This window comes from Pelobates fuscus, chromosome 10 (assembly GCF_036172605.1).
Source record: "Pelobates fuscus isolate aPelFus1 chromosome 10, aPelFus1.pri, whole genome shotgun sequence".
Taxonomy (NCBI): domain Eukaryota; kingdom Metazoa; phylum Chordata; class Amphibia; order Anura; family Pelobatidae; genus Pelobates; species Pelobates fuscus.
The window spans coordinates 65,257,058-65,281,242 of NC_086326.1; the positions used below are offsets into that span (position 1 = coordinate 65,257,058).

Here is a 24,185-nt window from a genome sequence, read left to right on the forward strand (position 1 = left end):
TTGGCCTTTCCTTGCTGGCTACAAATGATCTATTACTGATTAATATATGATTGCCTAGCAAACAATGCATATAAAAGATATAAATAAATTTTAATATATAACTCTATTGTATCTTGCTAATCCTGGGTTCTTTTGATGATACTGGGCATTCTTTATCATCAAAAAGATTGTAGATCAATGCAAGCTCCCAGGAACCTTGTTGCGTTACGTTTTTATTATTATTTATTTGTAATTGTTAATTTCCATATGATGCTTCATTTTCTATTAAACTTCTATTTAACATTTGAAAAATTCCATCTTGGTCCAGTTCAATCCAAGCATAGCCAGGAAGCTAAGATGGAGGTGCCCAGTTGCAAGATAAAAAAAAAAGAGTGAATTTCTACATGTAATATTATTTTTCACATCTCATAAACACATATTTGCTAAATACAAGGGATAAGTTAAGAAAATATTACAAATCCTATGAACAGGCCGTTCCACTTGAAGTGCTTACTACAGCCTAGTTTCCTAGAACTTTGATTACTATAGAAATATTATATTCTGCGAATTTTGTATTTACCTTATGTAACAAAAATTTAGAGTGATAGTTCACTTTAATTATCAGTTTGTCCTTCAAATTGCCTTTTGTTAGGTTTGTTAGCAGTGTTTTCTAGAATGATGGTAACACCAGTTCAATGAACTCAGATGCTGCCCTTGACCCACAAAGGATTGGCCACCTTGACTTTTTTGAATACAATGTTTACAAGGCCAATGTAGTTTAGATAACATGCTGATATACGTCTTTGCATAAACTCTGCTCATCCGTGTAAGCACCTGTTACCATAGCCTTACATCACACATCCATTAATTTACACACTTATATCAAAGGTCATTTGCCTTCAGAGTATTACAGAGTGAACTGGAGGAGAAACTGCTTTCTATTTGTTGACCATATCTTTTTTATAATGTGTGTGTGTGAATATATATATATACAAATATTGAGAGAAAGGCTTGCACTCACGGTCTTTTATTTCATTCCTTAAAATATGATCGACGTTTCAGCCAACGTCCGTGGCTTTCATCAGGATCTTTACATATAAAATCTTTCTTATGTTTAATATTTGACAACTATACCAACGCCACACAAATAGCCTACTTCTGACAAACTTTGCCTTCTGTTTAATACAGGGTCATGTACAAAGGTCTACAAATGTGGTGTATCAGTCCCACCACGTGAGCAGAAGCAAGAGAGGACAGGTTGTGGGCACCAGAGCAGGCTTCCGTGGCTGCACAGTTTGGCTAACAGGTACACTAAGTATATGATGCTGTGAATATCATCGCAATGATTAATGTACATATAGAGTTTATAGAGAATGTGGAAATTTCACATCTGCACATTTGTCATAATCCATTTGTAATCAATCAAATAAATGCAGATAAATGAAATATACAGAATGTTAGTAGACACATTGACAGCTTTAGGGATCTGTTACTATGCTTTGAGTGAATTAAAGTTGAATTTGTGATATTTAAGCTAAAGTACCGTATATACTTGTCTATAAGTCGATCGCATGTATAAGTCGAGGGCAGTTTTGTGACCAACAATTGTGAAATATGCTATGCCTCGTGGATAAGGCGAGGGTAAAACTTGGGGCTATGAAATTCTGTGATTTTTATAATTATATACACACACACTCATACAAACACACACACTGTTTTGTTTTGTTTTTGCTTTGCAAATCATCAGTTTTTTTTTTAAATGCTGCAGAATTTTGGAAAATATAGTATTATGTTTTGTTACAGGCTTGTCAGGAGCTGGTAAAACCACTCTGGGCTTTGCCTTGGAAGAGTACCTTGTGACACATGCCATTCCCTGCTACTCCCTGGATGGAGATAATATTCGGCATGGTCTGAATAGGAACCTGGGTTTCTCCAATGAAGACCGAGAAGAGAACATCCGACGTATCGCTGAGGTTGCAAAGCTCTTTGCAGATGCAGGCCTGGTTTGCATCACAAGCTTTATCTCGCCGTATACCAAGGTAACTAGTGTTTGTTCGGCGCAATAATCTGTTGACGTCAAACTGATTGGTCTATCCCATAATTTCAAGAAAATCAGCTAGTCCTGGTAAATTTTGTCCTTGGACAGCGTTAGCATATTCATACATAGAAAATTTCCAAGGTCCTATATCAGACGAAATGCACCTTCTTCCTCAAGGGTAGTAATGAAGTGGTCATGGAGTAAAGAATGCTGCTGGGGTCAAGACTAGGTGGGTCAAGACTGGGTGGACCATGTGGATTTAGACACAGAAGTGCCAGAACCAATAGTCTCTCTTTCCAAATGCTGCCTGGAAACTAAGGGTTTGACCTAGAGGCTTTGCAATGAATTGCCAGGGCCTAAGGGCCAAACCAAAAGTGTTTTGACTTAAATTCCTTAATTTCGATTTGTAGCGACATTGTGGTATGTTGCTATTCAAGCAAAATTTTGTTGAGGCACAAAATTAACCCAATATTAATAATATATAAAATCTGTATTATATTCTTAATTTCTAAATTCTGTATAGTTCTCTATATATTATTCTTTATTTCTTTCTAATATTTTCTGCCAGTGTTTTGTCTTTCTTTGCATTTTCTCTTCCAGACAGATTTTATATATTATAAATCTTGAGATCATTTTATGCCAGAGCAAAAATTTGCTTGAATAGCAACATACCAGATTGTTGCTATAGACACCAAAATATAGAGGTATAACAAATCAGAAGACACCTCTTTCTACATTTCTCCCTTACAGCAAATGTAAAAAATGGCACAGGATCTAAAATAAATAAATAAATAAATAAATAAAAACAGACTTCCTTATACCACGAGGTAAGTGTACACAGGGGAGTCTCCAATACTGAATCACCATTTATTAGATGAAAAGTGTACTAAACAGACTTCTGATCGATTGAAAGACCTATTGAAGATTAGCAGTGACCTTCAACCCCTCTGTCTCCACTCCTATAGTATATATCTGCATAATGTTTATGCAAACTGTACGTTTTACAATTTCATTAACAGATAACACTATCATCGATAATCTTAGTTTTGAAATACCTTTGTCCATTGACATTCCGTGGATAAAGATACACTAAGTTTCTTGTCAAAGTGGGGAAAAAAACATTTCATATTTATTCTACTCTGGGATTTCTTCAATAAACAGAGGAATATAGTGTGTTACAGCTCGCTACAGTGGTTCAGGTTGCCAGGAGTGTACTGTTGTCCCCCTCCCCCATTGTAAGTAGTCAAAACATTTTAAAAATGTGACTTCTTACCTGGGGTCCAACTACTAATCCCAGAGAGCTAGAAATTCCTAGCGTGAGCTTCTGTTAGCTCTCCATGTGTACCATGTGTGTCAGCTGATTGGCTGAAAGTTATCAGCCAATGAGCAAAGCCCTGTATTGCATTCCTGTTTAGGAAATACCTGCTCTCCATCATTAGTAGCAGAGAAAGGGAGCAGCTGTAGTGGTTATGGTGCTTGTTGTTCCCCTTTATAAAACAAACTTCAAAATATAGACCAAAAGGCTGATTTTGTAAAATTTGTCTAATTCAATTGGTCGCATCTTGGCTGTTTATTAGACTGAATTTTGCATTTCCATTTTCAATTTAAAGTATTTTACAGTTCAGTAAATAAGTATTTCTGGGTTACTCACCAAAGTGGAGTTTGATCATTTTTAACAAATGTTAACATGTTGTATCTCTGATAATCTGCTCTAAGCAGGACACTTATACTACATTTAGCAGAGACTTTTTCAAAGACGTTGTTTTACCCTAGATGTTTAAATTGGGCTTCAATTCAGTACACTGGTTCTTTGTGAATTGACCCCTAAATGAATAAATTGGCTTTTATTTGTCATGAAAATCCATGTTTCATTGATCATTATTGCTGGTGAATGGAAACAATTACATAGACCACAGTGTGTACAAATCATTTATTTATTTTTGTGCTTTGCTTTTATAAGTCCAGGGAGATTGTTATGCAGCTTGTTGCTTTTACCCCTGGGATCCAGCCATCCCTGACCCACCATCCGATCTTCACCCAGTTGAGAACTTCGTATTTAGGAAACCGAAACATCTGCTCTAAATAAACAACTGGAAGCCAGTTTTTCTTTGCATACTGTTTCGCATTTCATAAAATGTGGCGCCAATAGTTTATTTTTCTTTATACCTTATTGCCTACTTAAAAAAAAAAATACACGTAAATGTAAAAAAAAATAAAAATCTATTTTGGAAAACAAAAACAAATAAAATACAATCCTTGATATAATTTATAATGTAATATGTCTACTCCTGATAACAACTATAAACCAAGATAATCACAAAATTAAAACAAATAGTAGGAATCGACAAAAAATATAGTTTAGCGGAGGAATTATTTGTATTGGATTTTTTTCTTCTTACATTTAAAATAATATTAATAAAATAAAAAAAATGTCAGTACACTATTGTGAAGAGTGATCAAATGCGTCAAAGCTGTTATCATTCTGCGTAGTTGTGGCTTTGGGGATGGGACTTTCAGGGATGCATGATTGGGAGGTTTTCTATAATCCACCTCCTTCTAGTCACTTTGACACTGGAAAAGAACATTATAGGGTCAGGAGCACAAACATGTATTTCTGATCCTATAGTTTTAAAAGCACCACCTAGCCCTCCTGCCCCCCCCCCCCCCCCCCGCCACCCTCCCTTCACTTCTCCCCATTTCTCTTTAATTATAGTAAAATCTGGCTTTGCCCCGATCTGCCTGCTTGGTTGACATCATCAGAATGTGATCTCAGCAGATTAGGGGCAGAGCCAGCTAAAGCCAAACACAACCCTGGCCAATCAGCATTTCTTCATAGAGATGCTTTGAATCAATGCATATCTGAGGAAAGGTCAGTGTTTCCGTGTAGAGGGTGGCACTGCCCCAGGAAGCACCTCTAGTAGCCATATGAGGAGTGGCCAGTAGAGGTATACCTAGGTCTCTGAAAAAACAGTGTTTACTGCAAAAAGTCTACTCACCAGAATAAATACAACAAGCTGTAGTTGTTCTGGTGACTATAGTGTCCCTTTAATATCTTCAGGTGAGCGGATCCAATGATATGTCAATTCTGGTTCATCATCTGCCATTAACAAGTTAAACAAACACCTCCCCATACTGAAGGAGACTATTCACTTATGCATAACTTATTATACTTTATTTTGTAACAAAAAAAGTGCGTCATAGTTAAATAATAGCAAAAGAGTGTTTTAGAATAAAATCTGTGTACTGTATTGTAGGTCACAAAACCAGTTAGGATTTATTCAACACAGAAAAAGCTCTAAAAGTCTTGTAAATATTGCAGGCTATGTAGTACTGAAGTGCAGGAAATAAATGTTTTATGAAATAGTTTTGAATTGCGTTACCAGTGTGTTAAATGTTACACGTAGTACCGAATGAAGGAATGTGTGTGTTATATGAAAAAGTTTTTTCCACTTTTAAAAGTTTGTTTGGCTATAAAATCCAAGTTCAGTTGCTTGTTGCGAATGACCGATGGGTTGAATGCCAGTTTACATGACATGTCTAATCAGTTTATATTTTTATTTTATTATTTATTTATTTTTAACCTAATTTGTATTTGCATCACTGTATGTCATGCACAATTCCGAGAACATCCACTGAGCATATAGTTTTCAATTTGAAAATATAATTTGTGATTTTTGACTATTCAATTTGTAGGATCGGCTAGAGGCGCGTAAAGTGCACGATGCTGTAGGCCTTCCATTCTTTGAAATCTTCGTTGATGCCCCTCTGGATATTTGCGAAAGCAGAGATGTAAAGGGTCTATACAAAAAGGCCAGAGCTGGAGAAATCAAAGGTAGATTACCAATGTAGTTGTGGTGATTGGTATCTATATATATATATGTATTTAGTGATGTCCCGAACAGTCGCCGGGAACCGTTCGCCAGCGAACATAGCGTGTTCGCGGTCGTGAACACGCGCGATGTTCGGTCCGCCCCCTATTCGTCATCATTGAGTAAACTTTGACCCTGTACCTCACAGTCAGCAGACACATTCCAACCAATCAGCAGCAGACCCTCCCTCCCAGACCCTCCCACCTCCATGACGAATAGGGGGCGGGCCGAACACGCTGTGTTCGCCGGCGAACGGTTCCTGGCGAACTGTTCGGGACATCACTATATGTATTTAATAGGGATTTTAGATTGAATTTTAAATCTGCAGGAATGACTAATCTACTCACACGAGAAAAATAGTGCTTAAAAATATTGGATGGAGATGAGAAAAAATGCTTACCTAGTCTTTGCTGAGACCATACATGTGTGCTAGGATTTGTGCTTGATACTATTTATACTACTATATATATATATATATATATACATATATATATATATATATATATATATATATATACACACACGTATGTAAAAGCACGGTACTTGGGCACCACTAGAAGAATCGTAAAAATTGAAGTTCCTAGCTGACATACAATGACTGGCATTACTTTACTGAAATTCCATTTTTAAAAGCTCTGTTCTGACACGTCCACATTCAGTGTCCTGTACCATTCTACTAGAACTTCCCCAGTGAGCTCTTTAGCCCACCCTCCGATTTAGCCTTTAGGTGCCAATGGATTTATTTATTTAAACCTATAATGTTATTCTTAAGTGTGCTGTAATGGGATGCATTTAAATTACACCAATGGCATGCAGTATTTTCTAGCTAACATTATAAGGCTTAAAAGGTAGTTTATTGGGGTGAGTCTATGTAAGATATTTGCTACAATAAACTTACATGGGGTGAGTATTTTTTTTAAATCATAATTGTAAGCATTTAGCTAGCATACCACAAGTGGAAGCATATAGCTAACATACAACGACTGTAACATTTAACTAACATAACATACGTACATCAGCCACAACATTAAAACCACTGACAGGGGAAGTGAATAACATTGACTATATTGTTACAATGGCAACAACAGTCAGTTCTTTAATTTCATGTGTTGGAAGCAGGAAAAATGGGCAAATGAAATTATCTAAGTGACTTTGACAAGGGCCAAAATGATATGTGCCAAATAGTGATGGCTTGACAACTGGGTCAGAGCATCTTCAAAATGGCAAGTCTCGTGTGTGTTCCTGGTATGCAGTGGTTAGTACCTACCAAAAGGGATGCAAGAAAGGACAACCAGTGTAAAGGTGTCCGTGTCATGAGTGCCCAAGGCTAGTTGATATTAGCCGTTCTCGGCCAATCTTACAGAAGAGTTACTGTAGCTCAAATTGCTGAGACATTTAATGCTGGCCATGATAGAAAGGTGTCAGAACACACAATGCGTTGGCAGTTTGCTGCGTATATGCACTTACACCCCTTCATGGCAATGGTGTTCCCTGATGGCGGTGGTCTCTTTCAGCAGGATATGCACATTGCAAAACTTGTTCAGGAATGGTTTGAAGAACATGACAAACGTTCAATGTGTTGCCTTGGCCTAAAAATTCCCCAGACTGAACTTTTGTGGGATGTGCTGGAACAACAAATCTGATCCATGGATGCCCCACCTCGCAACTAGCAGGACTTCATGGACCTGCTGCTAATGTCTTGGTGCCAGATACCACGGGACATGTTCAGAGGTCTTGTGAAGTCCAAAACCTGACCTGATGCATCAGAACTGTTTTGGCAGCATGAGGGGAACCTACACGATACTAGGCAGGTGGTTTTACTGTTGTGGCTGATCAATGTATAGCTAACACACCACGATTAGAACCGTATAGCTAACACACCACGATTAGAACCGTATAGCTAACACACCACGATTAGAACCGTATAGCTAACACACCACGATTAGAACCGTATAGCTAACACACCACGATTAGAACCGTATAGCTAACACACCACGATTAGAACCGTATAGCTAACACACCACGATTAGATTTGTACAGCTAAAAGACCACGATTATAACCGTATTGCTAACACACCACGATTAGAACCGTATAGCTAACACACCACAATTAGATTTGTACAGCTAAAAGACCACGATTATAACCGTATAGCTAACACACCACTGTTATATGCTCTTTCAAAATGCCTGAAGTTGAAAGGCCTGTATTATATGAGCAGTTATTTAATATTTGTACTAGTAGTTATTAAAATGTTTAGAAAGTGTGTCATAAAACACTAATTCCATTGCAATGTATGGTGATTAAAATGCAAATATAAATTATATTTTCTTGATCTGTATGTTAAACATTTGGCTCAAGGACCCATATCAAGGTAATTGCTAAATGTGTTTCACACCCATATTTAAAAGAAGTCAGGATGATTATAGGTCATATATGTGAGTCTTAGCCCAGCAATCATGCCAGGAGCATCACAGGGGATGGCGTGTTCGAAGTTAAACAACTTGTAATTTAATCCAATTCACATAGGCCACTGATTGCCAGAGTGTTATATTTACCTTTATAATGAGATGCATCTAATTTGATTTATTTAGGATTGCATATATTACATGCATTCTTTACATAGAATATTAAACATAGAGTAGCAATATCCTGTTAGCCACGTACTGACCGAAAATGCAGTTGGGTAGCAATACTTTAAACTGGCACTCACTGCTTCATACATAATCATTACACTCGTGCACTTTATGTGAGTTTTGAAATCTTTCATTAAAATCTTTTTTAATAAATATATTATTTTCAACAGAAGTGTTCCTGGATACAATTCTACGTTACAAGATATGTAACACTGTAATAATTGTAGTATATTGGGTGAAATAGTTTTTAGCGTGGGCTTAGTTATGTAAATTTAGATATCTTTGTTTTGTTTTTTTAGGGTTCACTGGTATTGATGCTGAATATGAGAAGCCAGACGCTCCTGAGCTTGTACTAAAAACCAATATTCACAGTGTAAATGATTGTATTCATCAGATAGTAGAGCTACTGCAAGAAGCGGTGAGGAAAATGCATATATCTTCCTATCTATCTATCTATCTATCTATCGATCTATCTAACTTTTTATGCATGGGGTGCGACTGAGTGGCTTAGAGTGTCAGCTGACGGCTTTAGCCACTAAGCGGGGCATCTGTCTAGCAGCACCCCACACTTCCTGAAAATAAATGTAATTGATGATGAAGCCTGATGACTCTGTGGGAACTTGAGATCCCATGACGGAGGCTACCCTTGGGGTTAAACCGGCAACCACCTGACACCATAACAACTTCATTTAGATTAAGTTGTTATAGTAGTTCAATATACGATTCTTATATTACAGGTTGTTATTGTTGAAGAATTGTGATGCTATAGTTTAGAACCAGTAACACGATATGTTGTTATTTTTTATATCTTCTTGACTGGAATGTAGTACCAAGGAGAAAAGCGCAGCTTAGCAGAGGGGGCCTTCACAGGGCTTGGAGGCGGGCTTAGGGGGAGCCTGATGGTGATTGGTGGGGTAGGGTGTAGGGGTTGGGCTGATATAAATGTCAGCCATTTTAGAAATCCCTATTACTAATTTGACTTACCAGGCTGAGTTGGTCCCTCCCTCCCTTTATGCATGGGTTAAGTCTTGTCCGTTTGGTCACAGCGGCGGGCTAGGAAAGTTAAGGGGGTAACGGGCCTGCTTAGGGAAGAGAAGAGCAAGAGTAGTTAGTTGGCTGGTTAATATGGTTGGTCACCTGTTGGTAAGATGTTGGTCGGTTTCGAGCTCGTTGGTAGCTCAGAACCCGGGTGGTGTAAGGGTATCAAGGTTTTCCCCTGCCAGGATCATTTGGAAAAGTTGGATCCTGTTAATGTTATATTTACGTGTTGTTATACTATATTATGTTATATATGATGGGTCATTGTCTTATGATTTGATATGTGTGGAAGTGATAATGTTGGATGGCTGAGGATTTGGGGGTGGGCAATGACTTTAAAAACGTATTTATATGTTATTATTATTATTATTATGATTATAATAAAATTAAAGCTGTGGATATATTGACCCATACCTAAGAGTGTCAGCGTTTATTAGGGGTGTGTTGGTACAAGGTAGTAGACAGCTCCTCCTGCCCATATGGCGACAATGTACCTGTTGTGATTATTTACTTGTCTGCTCACACTGTTTAAAATAAAACATTTTGTATGGGTCCTCTTGTGACAACATTTAAAGGGACTCTCTTGTGGCAAAACTGATATTCCTGTTTTGTAGTAATGTTAATTTAAAATATACATTGCATTAGCATTATATACGCACAGTTATTTTAACTAGTTTACCAACTGCTGAGCTGCTGCATTCAGGAAAAAATAACTATGATGGCTTCCAGAAATTAAAGCCATTACATCTGCATGTAGGCAATATGGCAATTTCCAGCAGCCATCTTGGAGGAGGCAGGTGAGTTCTCTAGGCAAACATACTTTTTGATTGACATTCTAAATGGTGATTTTTTTGTAATGTATCATATGAATGCTTTCTACATGAACTGATCTTATCTCTTCATTCTTTCTAGGCCATTGTCCCATCTGGAGCTACTAAAGACGTCCATGAATTGTTTGTACCAGAGAATAAGCTGAATAAGGCTCGAGAAGAAGCAAAGAACATACCCGCTGTTAACATCACCAAGGTAAAAAGCAGCTGCCACTCTACTTCTGCCACTTGAGGTCTTTTTAAAGGATATACGCACATATTTTAACTTTGTCAAGTCTACAAGCATTGCAGTTAGACAAATTAGTTATCCTCACCAATGAAATAGGATTGCATGATCATAGTTTCTACCTTATAGGCATTTTGATAGTTGAAAGCGTTGTTACCTTTGAAAAGATTTTAAAAAAAAATGTATTATCATTTTGTTTTTGTGAAGACTTTCTTATCTGAGTAACATTATGTCCACCTATTTGCATAACGAATATGTTGACACCTAAAGACAAAAAGTTGAGGTCCACAGGCATCACAACATTGGGTGAATGCAAAAAATATACATTTATGAATATATTTTTCTTTGCCTTCACCCCAAGTTGAGATGCCTGTGGACCTCTATTTTTTTGTTGTTCCTGTTGGGCTGCAGATCACCCTCCATGGAGCTCCCACGTAAAATGTATTGTGTGCAGCACTCCATTAACTTTATATTATGTTGACAACTGCGTGTGGTTTCTCCCTTTCATTTAGTTGGACCTCCAGTGGGTGCAGGTTCTGAGTGAAGGATGGGCCACTCCATTAAAAGGCTTCATGCGTGAGAGGGAGTATCTACAAGTTCTTCATTTTGACACCCTCTTGGATGGTACAGTTTTTTTATATTCAGATTTTAAACTATTCTATTATTTGCATAATTGGCATTTATATTGCGCCAATCTCATTCCAAAGTGCTTTACAATATTATCAAGGGGGAAATTTAACAATAAATGATAAAATTGCAAAATGTTACAGGAACAATACGTTGATGAGGACCCTGCTCAAACAAACTATTACAACAGTTGTGTGTTTTTTTTTATCTGTTTGCATATTGATAGGCAACTGTTATTTTGTGTTTCTATATATTTTGGAAGCACTTATCCAGAAAAAAAAATGAAATTTTGTGTGGTGTACCATTGTCGACTGTTGTGCTATATCTTCCAATTCACTTTCCTGTTGACCTACCACTTGACAATTAACTGCCCATGTTTAACATCTTATTACGGTCTTTTTTCACATTATTGCCTCTTCAAAGGATATGTTTTTCCCAGAGGTCAGTAAGACTGGAACAGACTCATAGTAACAATGTGTCTGATGATATATGGATAATTGATATAGGGATTATTAAACCCTGATGTACGATATTTACATTAATCTAAGCAGATATCAATTATTTAATTTAGCAGGGTTAAAGAGTAAAAGATTAAAACGCAGGCACCGTTGGAAAAATAACAATGAACTAATATTTGATTTTTGAAATATAATATTTTCAAAGTGTGCAACAAAAATATTTTTCAGGAGGCTCGAGGCTTGGCTTACTGTAGATGACCTTTCTAAGGGCCCCTTTTTATTTATTTTTTAACGCAAACCCCAAATTGTTATGAATTGAATTAGCACAAACTAGCCTCTGAAATACTTTTACCTGAGTTGCAACTTTTGTAAATTTTTTGGACTTTTGCAATCTAGAGCTTAGTGCATAGCCCCAATTCTGACTGAACCCTTTTTTTTTTTAAATGTATGCCTGGTGTTGATGTTTTAAAATAAACTTTTCTTTAGATACGAAGCATAACTCAGATTTATCATTCTCAAGGTATCTTGGTGAGTTACCTTATTTGTAAACTTATTCTACAAATACTTCAATTATCCAAATAATAAAAAGAAAAAAAAATTGATCTGCACTTTTTAAATTTTTTTATTTATTATTAAAAATAATATTTTCATTTTTAATGGATTTCAGTGGCTTGCACTTGTGGAGAAAAAAAAACTTTTTTATTAGAAGTACATTAAATCTTGTTTTTGTGTATAGCTTTTACATGCAACCCACTAAATACCCCATTCCAAACAAAAATAATAATTTAAAATAAATATTAATCATGATTCATTTTGTTTAATTTGTGTTGTCTGATACTTCTATTATTAGGAAGGCACAAGGATGGTATTAAAAAAAAATAAGTTGCAAGCTGTGTCCTCCAAACATATGTTAAACAGCTGCCAAATGTCTACAGTTTGATAACCTGTTTTTTTTTGTTTTTTTTTAATACAATATAAGTGTTGCCCACTTTGCTTTTAGTTGTATACATTATTACATTAACTATACCATCATTGTACTTTGTCATATTTTGTAGAATTACAATGTCTCCGCTTCATCAAGGGGTGGTAATGGTTTATTAATCTTTATGGGAGATTTACAAAGGCAGGGCCTGCTTCAAAAGGTCATAGTAGATCTTTTATTGGGCTTAAATCACTGTCACTCTCCGTGTTGTGCGTTATCCATAAGCTATTTGGCTGGAGTGGCAGATCCCTCCTCCAGTTTAACTCGCTTTCTCTTAATGAAATAAAGTGACGTTAAATGTAGTTACTGTAATTACAATATATTAACTGCTGCAGTTAATATAGTTTAATCCCAGTGACTTCATTTACTTCAAAGCCAAGATGACGCCTACTATATTAAATATGTCCTTGTTTTAGAGTTATGCTTGCCTTTGTAAATCTAACCACTTTTAGACCATACCACTTGTTTGATGTGTTTATGCAAAAACTGCTTAATTCTTGTTTTAAAAAAAAAACAAAAAACATTAATTTGTTTTATCTCTTTGGCAAGACCCACATTATAATTTTTTTGTCTTTTGTCAAAACAATAATTGTGCAACATGCTTTGACTTGTACCAGTTGCCTGGGTTTAAATAAAGACTTCCCATTTAATTTGACAACATTGTATAAAAGAGCGAAATACCATCCGGTCATTCGTACATAGTTGGGCTCCGACTACATTTATAGTGTATGGTTAAATAGGTTTGGTAGAAAACAAATGCCAGTACCTTGGCTTGAAAGATGGCCTATTTAATTACAATACCATGCAGAAAATTCTACCACCAGACACTATATAATGCGTGCTACTTTATATCAATGTTTAACGTCATTTACTAATGGTAAGTAATGAGTCATTTTAAATGTGATTTCTGTTTTCACAATGAACCTAATCTTTCGTACTTTTCTCAACGTTAAGAATACATTATGCAGCCATATTGAATTTCATAGTTAATTCAGTAGTAATATTCATTGAGTCCAGTCCAATAATGACACATTGTGAGATCCTGATTAGATTTAAATCACATACCAGTTTCTGTGATGTATGTAAAATAGAATAGCTTCTGCATTGTGTGTTTAGCACAGATTATCTCCAGCTCTTTGTGGCTTAATTCACTAAACATAAAATTGGAACGACTTGGCAAAATTAGAACTCCCCAAAGTTGTTACATTTCTCATTTTAGTGTGTTTAACCACAGTTGTGTTTAATTCACAAATCCCTAAAAATGTATTGTGCCAAAGCAGCTGTTTACATCCACAATAGTATGAATATCACACTGCCAACGGTCCATATGCACTTAGACGTTCCCTTTTTAGAAAATTAACATGTCCAATAGTTTTAAAAGCTACATTTAAAATGCAAAATTTCACATAGACTAGTTCTTATTTACTTACAAAAGCAATCATCCCATTATCATTGCCCAGTTGCTATCTCATACATAATGCCCATTATTTATATTCAAAAGTCCTTTGAATGAACACATGAGCTATCCCAATTCATTGTGCCAGCATCGCCGTGCATTCAGCCACCAGCAGATAATACCTCTACTTGGGTAACACGGATTTATTTAATACATTTTGACTTTTTTGTTGTCCAACTTAACAGTTCTGGGCGAAATATGGAAAATTCACTTTTCAGTTCTCTGCAATAAAAAGATTAGAACAGAACCCTCACATAAACGGGGTTATTCACACAAAAAAAAGATGTATCATGGATTCAAAGTAAATTTCTTATTTTAGGCCAATATATTTAAATTGCACACATAGCTGACTTGGATAAATGTGCCATTTCAGACTAATATTTCCCTTTGAATGTCTGATAATTCACACTTTGATGAATAAAGCCTTTACACTCATGTTGTCTGCCTGCGCTTTAAGGCATTAATGAACAGGTTATGGTTTCAGGAGGGGTAATCAACTTGAGCATCCCCATCGTGCTGCCAGTATCCACTAACGATAAGGAAAGGTTGTCTGGCACTAAAGCCTTTGCTCTGGAGTATGAAGGTAGGAAGGTGGCAATTCTACGAAACCCAGAATTTTTCGAGCACAGAAAGGAGGAGAGATGTGCACGTGTTTGGGGAACAACTTGCCCTCAGCATCCTCATGTCAAAGTAGGTTTATTATTATTATAATTATTGGCATTTATATAGCGCTTTACAATATTATAAATTACACAAATACGAAAATTTACAGGAACGATAGGTTGGAGAGGGCCCTGCTCAAATAAGCTTACAGTCTAGAGATGCAACTTCTATGCTTACGTTAGATGATTCTTTAAACTGTGTCGATCTTTTCCCATGGCCTTAATTTAATCCAAATGCTGGCATTCCACATTTCTTCTGGGTTCATTCCTAACTTATCCCGCAGTTTTACTATATAGCAATGTGTTGACCATGGAACATAATCAAATTGTATTTCAATAAAACCTTTTCTCATGTGTGGACACTTGGAACAGTGAACTACAAGAAACACACCCTGCAAAGACTGCTATTAGTATTGATTGTCAGCGATCCCTATAGATTAAGCGACCTGTGTGCATCAATAATGTACGGTTGGTTCGATGCACAGCATAGTCGTCATTTGGTTTAATTATGCGATAGTGAAGCTGCACATTATGCTGTACACTGTTGGATTGTGAACCAGAAGTATTGTGTAGTAATAATAATAATGGATGTACACAGTGATGGAACCTGCTTAATTGTGGAAACAGTGAAATATGAGCATGACTATAAATCCACTCAATACTATTTAAAAAAAAAAAAAGTGGGGGTTCAGTGCACAAAAATACCACATTAAAGGACCGCTATAGGCACCCAGACCACTTCAGCTCAATGAAGTGGTCTGGGTGCCAGGTCCCTCTAGTTTTAATCCAGACTCTAGTGGATGTCTCACTGACAGCCACTAGAGGCCGCTTTCGCGATTCTCACTGTGAAAATCAGTGAGAAGACGCTGACATCCAAAGGAAATAATTGAGTAATGCTTTCCTATGGGTGGTTTGAATGCTCAGCTCCCTTGCCCGTCTCTTAGTGATGCCGGAGCAGGAGTGACGTCATATTCCGGCTCCGGCATCACTGCTGTGCGCGCGAGGGAGCTGAGCAGGGAGATCACTGCCCACTGCTTCCTCGCTGCCTGCGGCTATTTTGTTATTAGAAATTTTGGCAGAACCCCATTTGTGTTCTTGTGGAACGCTTATCAAAGCTTCATACAAGGTTATTCATTAACGTGTGACTTTCTGGGAATCCAAAGTGTATTTCACATTTTCAGGTAAGGTAAACTGAAAACATAGCTGACGTGGAGAATTTTTCTCATTCACCTACTTTGTCCTAAAATGTTAAATTCATTCCCAACAGTACACACATGTCAGCAGGTCTGTGTGTGTTTTTTAGTAACACAGCATTCTAGGTAGATTAGGACACAAGCTCATGTCATATTTGCAGAATGCATAAATAGTAAGCAATTAAAATCCCATCTTTATAAAATAGAATTTCACAAAATAAAAGATTGTTTACGGATCACCTTTAATTACATTTAGATTTATTCACTGTGTGATTTATTTATTTTTTTGAGAATTCCTTTTTTTTTTTTAATTCTTTATTTTATTTGTGCTCAGAATAACCTCAAGCTTGCAGGGCCACAACAGCCGTAACAAGCAGGTTTATATACAAATTGTGGCAGATCAGAAAGCACATTCTATTTATATATATATATATATTCATGAAACATATACAACAGGGGTGCCCAAAAGATACATGTACAGAACATCGTTATCATGTGGCCGTAATGAAACAGGTTTAGTGATGTCCTCTTTCATGAAACATATACAACAGGGGTGCCCAAAAGATACATGTACGGAACATCGCTATCATGTGGCCGTAATGAAACCGGTTTAGTGACGTCCTCTTTCATGAAACATATACAACAGGGGTGCCCAAATGTTACATGTACAGAACATGGCTATCATGTGGCCGTAATTAAACCGGTTTAGTGACGTCCTCTTTCATGAAACATATACAACAGGGGTGCCCAAAAGATACATGTACAGAACATCGCTATCATGTGGCCGTAATGAAACCGGTCTAGTGATGTATATGTTTCATGAAAGAGGACATCACTAGACCGGTTTCATTACGGCCACATGATAGCGATGTTCTGTACATGTATCTTTTGGGCACCCCTGTTGTATATGTGTCATGAAAGAGGACATCACTAGACCGGTTTCATTACGGCCACATGATAGCGATGTTCTGTACATGTATCTTTTGGGCACCCCTGTTGCTTATGTTTCATGAAAGAGGACAAAGAGGACATCACTAGACCGGTTTCATTACGGCCACATGATAGCGATGTTCTGTACATGTATCTTTTGGGCACCCCTGTTGTATATGTTTCATGAAAGAGGACGTCACTAAACCGGTTTCATTACGGCCACATGATAGCGATGTTCTGTACATGTAACTTTTGGGCACCCCTGTTGTATATGTTTTATAAAAGAGGACGTCACTAAACCGGTTTCATTATGGCCACATGATAGCGATGTTCTGTACATGTAACTTTTTTCGGAACTGACTATTGCCAGATGGTGAATGCAAGTTATATTTATACGTCTGATATTTTAATCATTAAGATGGTCCTGGAAAGTGGAGATTGGCTGGCTGGTGGAGAACTTGAGGTTCTAGAAAGAATCCGATGGGAAGATGGTCTAGATCAGTATCGCCTCACACCTCTAGAGCTAAAGCAGAAGGCTAAAGAGTTGAATGCAGGTAAGCCAGATTATTTTATATTGATATATATATATCCTAACAATCTAGGGGTGGGGATGATTTATTGGCTTAGTAAATCCCAGCTTGGATCCGCAAAACCACACACTAGAGTTTACTCACATAACTAGAATGGACAGGAATGACCAGGAATCACAATTTTTAGACCAAAATAGCCAAACTTGAAATATTTTTCAAACCGGTATCTCTTCTAGCTTGACTATTTTGGCCTGGATTTGCAAAAACGTGAATGACAATAGCTATGTAAGGCGAATATTACAGATTAATAATGCTAGATGTACTGTACAGTTTAAATATGGCAATGCAGGTGTACATGCTGATACTTTTCTTAATACTCTGTAAATCGAGGATATTTAAACGATGATTATTCAGCTAAATAATTAGTGATTCTTATCTGTTCAGAAGCCACAGAGTGAATCATTTTCTACTCTGTTTTATTTCTTTATTATTTCTAAGTGTTGTTTGTTCATTCATTGTGAACTCTGTTCTCAAAAGTCTTCTTGCCAGCTCTGATTGTGTAATAATCTTATCTACTATAGTATATGCCAACATATCCCTCCCTCTTTGAGAATAACAGCTCTCTCTTACCAACCAGTGACATTGATGCATGTCCATGGAGAAATACATGGGGGAAAAAAAATGCAATGCAAATACGAGATAAGACTGCCCAGGGATGCCTATTACTGCTGCTATCAAACAACAGGCATAGTTAGCAAGCAAGATTAATGAACCATATAATAATACCACAATCACAAGCAGAATTTGGGATTGTTGGGATTGTTGGTCCCTCCATAAGGAACATTTGTGCAAACAAATGGGTAAAACTTCAGTTAGAAAGGTGAAGGTACCACCATCATTCCAAAATAAAATCTTCAAGTACAGAATAACTCATTGTGGTGCATGTAATTAACAAATACCGTAGACATATCACCTGCAAAACATGAGTGTTCCAAAAAGTGTCTGTCTGTTGATTTTATACACTCTAAGGAGTTAATAAATGAAGATTTTATTTTGGATTATTGGCACCTTCAATGTTTGAATTGGTTCGGGAAGGTCTCTATTCATTTGTTTATATGGAAAAAAGTCTGTGAGTATGATGATTCAAGGATTAAAATTATAACATTTCAGTTAATTTACTACACTTTCTAAATAATAACTATCCGGTGTAGAGCACACTTGACGTTTTCTTGGACTATGTTTAGTAATCCTGTGGGATATTTAACAATGTTCCTGACCAAGGTTCAGAAAGTGATTTCAGATCAAAGTTGACTGTAAACAACACTCCCTCTAGATCGATATGGACGACGGTTCAACAAAACTCGGCCAAAAATTCTTCCTAATCACCAAGGCTAAACAACATTAAATCAGTGATGAAATATAATGGAATCTAATGAATCGCCAGGTTGACTTAACTCTATACTAACTACCTAGGTTTAATCCCATAAGGAACAAATGCATGCTGTTACCACCACAGTTGGTCTTTAACGACCTTATTTCAGTATGGAACGTCCTGCTTATTAAGCCTTTGCTGGTCTACACAGCCCTGTTATTGTTACGAGTGTGATGTTCTATTTTGATATGAATTTTTCCACCATTGGACCTTGCAGGGTTACTTCAAGCACCATGATCATTGAAAACACTGTTTAACCCCTATGATCCCAGAGGTGTAACTCCACCTGCAGCAGCATCACTGGGTAGTGTGAATTCTGTGCATATTCCTTTGTGGTCAGTTGACGCTGGGTTACAGTGTTTTCACTGGTTTTGGGGAGATGGGGGGATAAATATAATCTTAAAAGCTTTCATTGTACTATATTGACTTATTTTAACTCAGTGAGAGTTCAGCCTTGTATATCACCCACGGTGAGATTTATAAGGTCAGGTTTACTAATTATTTAAATAGAATGGAGCTGTACGGGTTACGAAATGTCTATACATTTTATTCTTGGGCTGCCAAGTTTAGAGCCATGTTCTAGAGATAATACGCCTTATATTGACAAACCATCTCCCCTCTGCATAGCAAGATCTAGTGGAAGGAATTCTACACCCCTACTACACAATTATTCTCTAAAATAGGGACTGTGAATAACTGACATAGAATCTCAATGTTTAGCCAAAATTCTCAAGCTGAAAACATGCTGATTTGAAGAATTTCCAGAGTTCAGCTGGCTGCCACTGTATAGAGCGGACATTTGTGTTGACACTTAAGAAAATATTGGAGAGAATGCAGTTAATCTTCGTTTTTTTTTTTTTTATCTCCTCCAGATGCTGTGTTTGCCTTCCAGTTACGTAACCCTGTTCACAACGGACATGCTTTGCTGATGCAGGACACCAGGCGCCATCTGCTGGACAGAGGCTACAAATGCCCTGTGCTTTTGCTGCACCCGTTAGGAGGGTGGACAAAAGATGATGATGTACCTTTGGATTGGCGCATGAAGCAACATGCAGCAGTGCTTGAAGAGGGGGTTTTGGATCCAAAAACAACAATTGTTGCCATATTTCCATCTCCGATGCTGTATGCTGGGCCTACAGAGGTAATGTAATTTTTTTTTTTTGTTATGCACAAAAATAGTTGCTAAATTTAAATCAAAACTGCGGATTTTGGTCAAATTATAATAACAACAGTTGCTATACTCACAGCTTGGCTAATTTTAACTGTATTAAATCCAAATAGCAACATTGAGGCTAAATAGTGATTAAGACTGTGGTTGAGTTAGAGGTTATCTCCAGATCAGCTATTTTGGCTGAAATGTTGCCATTTCGATTGCAATTTGCTGTCGTAGTTCAGACTTAAAGGGACACTGTAGTATTAGGAATAAAAAGCTGTATTGCTAACACTATAATATCCCTCTGCCAACGTACCCCCTCCTCCCCACTCCGCAATCAAAGGGTTAAAAACCCTTTAAAAGTCCCTCAGTGCTGGCTCTATCTCCACCTCCTTCCACATCATCGCAACGAGGAAACTTATTGCATCAATGAGAGTAAGTGGTCAGGGTGCCTATAGTGTCCCTTTAAGTGGATATTGCTGGTTCCACTTCATCTATTACAATATTACAGATGCAAAACTAAAATCCTCTTCATTCAGGGGCATTAAACATTTATTTTCAAAAGCTATTTTGGCTTACTTTATTCAAGCCAGGCACGATTCAACGAAACTCGCTGTTTCGGGAATAAACCACTGAGTTGGCATTGTGATGTTTAGTCGTTTAGTTTCTGATCCTGTTGTGTGCATATTGCATTGTGCTATTTGTATCACCCACCGTCTGTCCTACCGTCACCTAGGTACAGTGGCATTGCAGATCTCGGATGATTGCCGGTTCCAACTTTTACATTGTCGGACGTGACCCAGCTGGAATGCCACATCCTGAAACCAAAGCGGACTTGTACGAGCCAACACATGGTGGGAAGGTGCTCAGTATGGCGCCGGGACTGACATCCGTGGAAATCATTCCCTTCAGAGTTGCTGCATACAATAAGAACAACAAAGCAATGGAGTTTTACGACAAAGAAAGGTAGAACGTCAGTAACACAAGTCTGATTTTCATATAAAGGTTGTGATCGATGTGAAAGGCATTCTATAGAATAGCTGAAGCCTGCATTTTAAAATCAGTTCGAGACAGCCGAATCCCTCTTCCAGGTTTAGCTGAGACATCAAGGAGGCAGATCAGGGGCAGAGCCTGCACAAGCCAATCAGCATCTCCTCATAGAGATGAATTAAATCAATGCATCTCTATGAGAAAAGTTCAGTGTCTTCATGCAGAGGCTGGAGACACTGAATGGCAGTGCTGTACACTAGGTAGGACTGCCACAGGAAGCACCTCTAGTAGCCATCTGAAGAGAAGCCAGTGAAGGGATCCATAGGCTGTAATGTAAACACTGCCTTTTCTCTCAAAAGACCGTGTTTACTGCAAAAAGCCTGAAGGGAATGATTATATTTATCAGAACAAATACAATGAGCTGTATTTGTTTTTGTGACTATAGTGTCCCTTTAATGGCTAAGAGCGATTTAACTAATGCACTGTAGGGCTTCACCCAGGAGAGCTAACTGAACCTCTGACTGGCAGCAAGCACTAGGTAAGAAGTTATATTTGGGGAAACCAGAGTACTCCTGGCACCATAACCACTACAGCCCCTTCAGACATTGGTAGAGATATCCTGAGAGACAAGGGGCTCGTAGTACAAAATTATGATTTATCTTTGCCAGATGTCTGAAAAGAGGAGAGCTATATTCCAAAAAAATGTACTTGCACGCATATGGTTTCCAAATTTAACGGAGCCTTTATTGCAAAGGATAGATATTTATGTATATATTTTTTTCCCCACACTGCCAAATAAATATGAAAATTATAAAAATAATATTTCAAACTTTAGGCAGCAAGCAACAGCCAATATTTGCAGATTTGAAGTGTGTAAATATAATTGGTTCCTGATACACAAAGCATTCAGTATTCTCTTAAAACAGCATCATGAGCAGGAGGGCAGCATGTGTTTGTCAGATAACGCTGTAAGTGATGCAAACTCTGCCAATATTTGTATTGTCATTGAAAAATTAGTCACTCCAATATAATCTTTTTAATACTTCTTATAATGTGCTTTTTGGGTAATTGGATTGGCTATTGAATTGCACTATTGTTAATAGTTTGTTCTATAACAGTATTAGTATCATGGGTATAGACAAAAATGGGATACAGAAGGGGCTGGAGATCACTGAGAAACCGCAGTCACGTATCACCTACTCCTAGCCCCATGATTCCTATCACACACAACACGACCTTAGCAGGAGGTTTATCCTCGAGGGCATGGCCCGCCGTTAGCGACAGGACGTACATTCCCTTCTACCGGTTCCTTACAGAGGGCAGACTACGCGACTCGACATCGTTGCTGGGTTCTGCCCCTAGGACACCCCTAGATGTTCTCAGGTACCTACAACTACAACACTACTACAACTCGATACCGCATAAAGAACGCTTGCATCGGGAACTTACCTGGTTTGAAGACCTATGCGACCGGGGCAGCCCGCTGGACCATACAATCTCGGCACTATATCAGCACTTAATCGCCGGGGACGGGACCCAGTCGCACACCTTCCGCCGACAGTGGGAAACACAACTTGGGAAAACTCTGACACCAGCACAGTGGGATACAGCTTTACTCTGGCAGCAGAAAAGCTCCATGAGCTCCTACTACCAGGAGGTCAACTACAAATTGCTCTCGTTATGGTATAGGACCCCGACCCTGCTGCACAGGATATTCCCATCAATCACACCGTTGTGTTGGAGATGCCAGGCAGAACGAGGTACATTGATTCACATTTGGTGGGAGTGCAGAGACATAGTCCCATACTGGGCGATGATAAAAAATGCTATTACCGACGTCCTGGGTGACATCCCGGAGTGGAGTGTTGAGCTCGCCTTGTTGCACATCTCGACCCAACCTGTCCGAACTTACAAGAGGTCCATACTACGCCATCTGCTGAATGCCGCCAAAGCTAACATACCGGCACATTGGAAAACGCGCGATACCCCAACGGAGAAAGAATGGATCAACAGGGTGGAAGACATACACGGAGCGGAAGACATCCATGCCACCATGACCGGCCGCACAACGAAACATCTGGAGATGTGGCTCCCATGGTTCACGTACATCACCCGCTATAAACTGGCGAGGGGTGCTCGCGGCCACCCTAGTGGGGGGACGGCGGCAGTGGGTCCCCCCTGATGCAGACCAACCTTCTTCACCCTCCTCCCCCCCCTTCCCCCCACCTTTACTTTCTCCTCTTCTCTCTCTAACTCTGCTGCGGCTCGACTGTTAGGCCTAGGGGTCTCGGGGTTGGAAACCGGGATCGGGGAGATATCGTCCTCCCAAACCACAGGCTCCATACCACTGATGCCTCTGCCTTAGGCCATTACGTGGCGCAGACGACCGCCTACACCATAGCAATTGCGAAATAAATTTACCATCTCGCATCTTCACGAAACATGCCGTGGCGATAATCGAATCTGGTTCCCTGCCCACGACGAGGTACCACATCGCTTCACACTCCCTCCCCCCTGACAACACTGACACACACACTACAATTATGACATAATCTCTCACTCCTCACACTTGACTTACCCACGACAACTACAAGTGACCTACACCTGAGACGTACGCACCCCGCAGGCTCCGCCGACGGGGACGACGATTTCACTTATGACCACTTCCGTCTTTGAACATGACGGAAAGGCCCCTGGGAACGCGAAGTCTTAGCAGGGACAACTTCTCCGACCACTTTGTCCCGAGTGGGGGACCGGGCCACAATACACACACTGAAGAGAATAGGTGTCATCCCGGGCACCCTGTAGCAATCTGTGAAAGGCACCCATGGTGACCCCGACATCCACGGGTTCACATGACTGTTAGACGCCATAGTTACGGATTGGTGCGCCTGACTCGATGAAGGTACATAGACTACCATCTTTATTGTATGCCCTGGCATTCCGCCAAAGATCCTAGAGTCCCATACTTACGTATCCTTCCCGTGTCCCGGGCCTAGTTGGGAAAAAAAACGAAAAAGAACAGCTTCCCCCGACGCTAACCACACTTGTCCTTAACGTATTGAGGTGCCTTGGGAAACCCTACAGGTTCCCTTTGTTGAGTGCTCCAAGAGATATCCTCATTACATTTATTTCAGTGCCTACTTTATCCATTAAGC

The 24,185-nt window shown here is 38.5% G+C and overlaps 1 protein-coding gene across 2 annotated transcripts in view; it reads left to right on the forward strand.

The window, feature by feature from the left end:
* The window catches only part of PAPSS2 (3'-phosphoadenosine 5'-phosphosulfate synthase 2), a 61,946-nt gene that overhangs the window by 33,795 nt on the left and 3,966 nt on the right, over nt 1-24,185 (forward strand). Inside the window, exons 2-12 of one of the 2 annotated variants that reach the window (XM_063434122.1) lie at nt 1,168-1,285; nt 1,783-2,018; nt 5,711-5,849; nt 8,820-8,938; nt 10,471-10,584; nt 11,127-11,238; nt 12,186-12,227; nt 14,622-14,827; nt 17,341-17,476; nt 19,757-20,025; nt 20,774-21,003. In XM_063434122.1, the coding sequence (XP_063290192.1) occupies nt 1,168-1,285; nt 1,783-2,018; nt 5,711-5,849; nt 8,820-8,938; nt 10,471-10,584; nt 11,127-11,238; nt 12,186-12,227; nt 14,622-14,827; nt 17,341-17,476; nt 19,757-20,025; nt 20,774-21,003 (1,721 nt within the window). The remainder of the gene's footprint in view (nt 1-1,167; nt 1,286-1,782; nt 2,019-5,710; nt 5,850-8,819; nt 8,939-10,470; nt 10,585-11,126; nt 11,239-12,185; nt 12,228-14,621; nt 14,828-17,340; nt 17,477-19,756; nt 20,026-20,773; nt 21,004-24,185) is intronic. The other variant, XM_063434123.1, reaches the window with a different exon arrangement.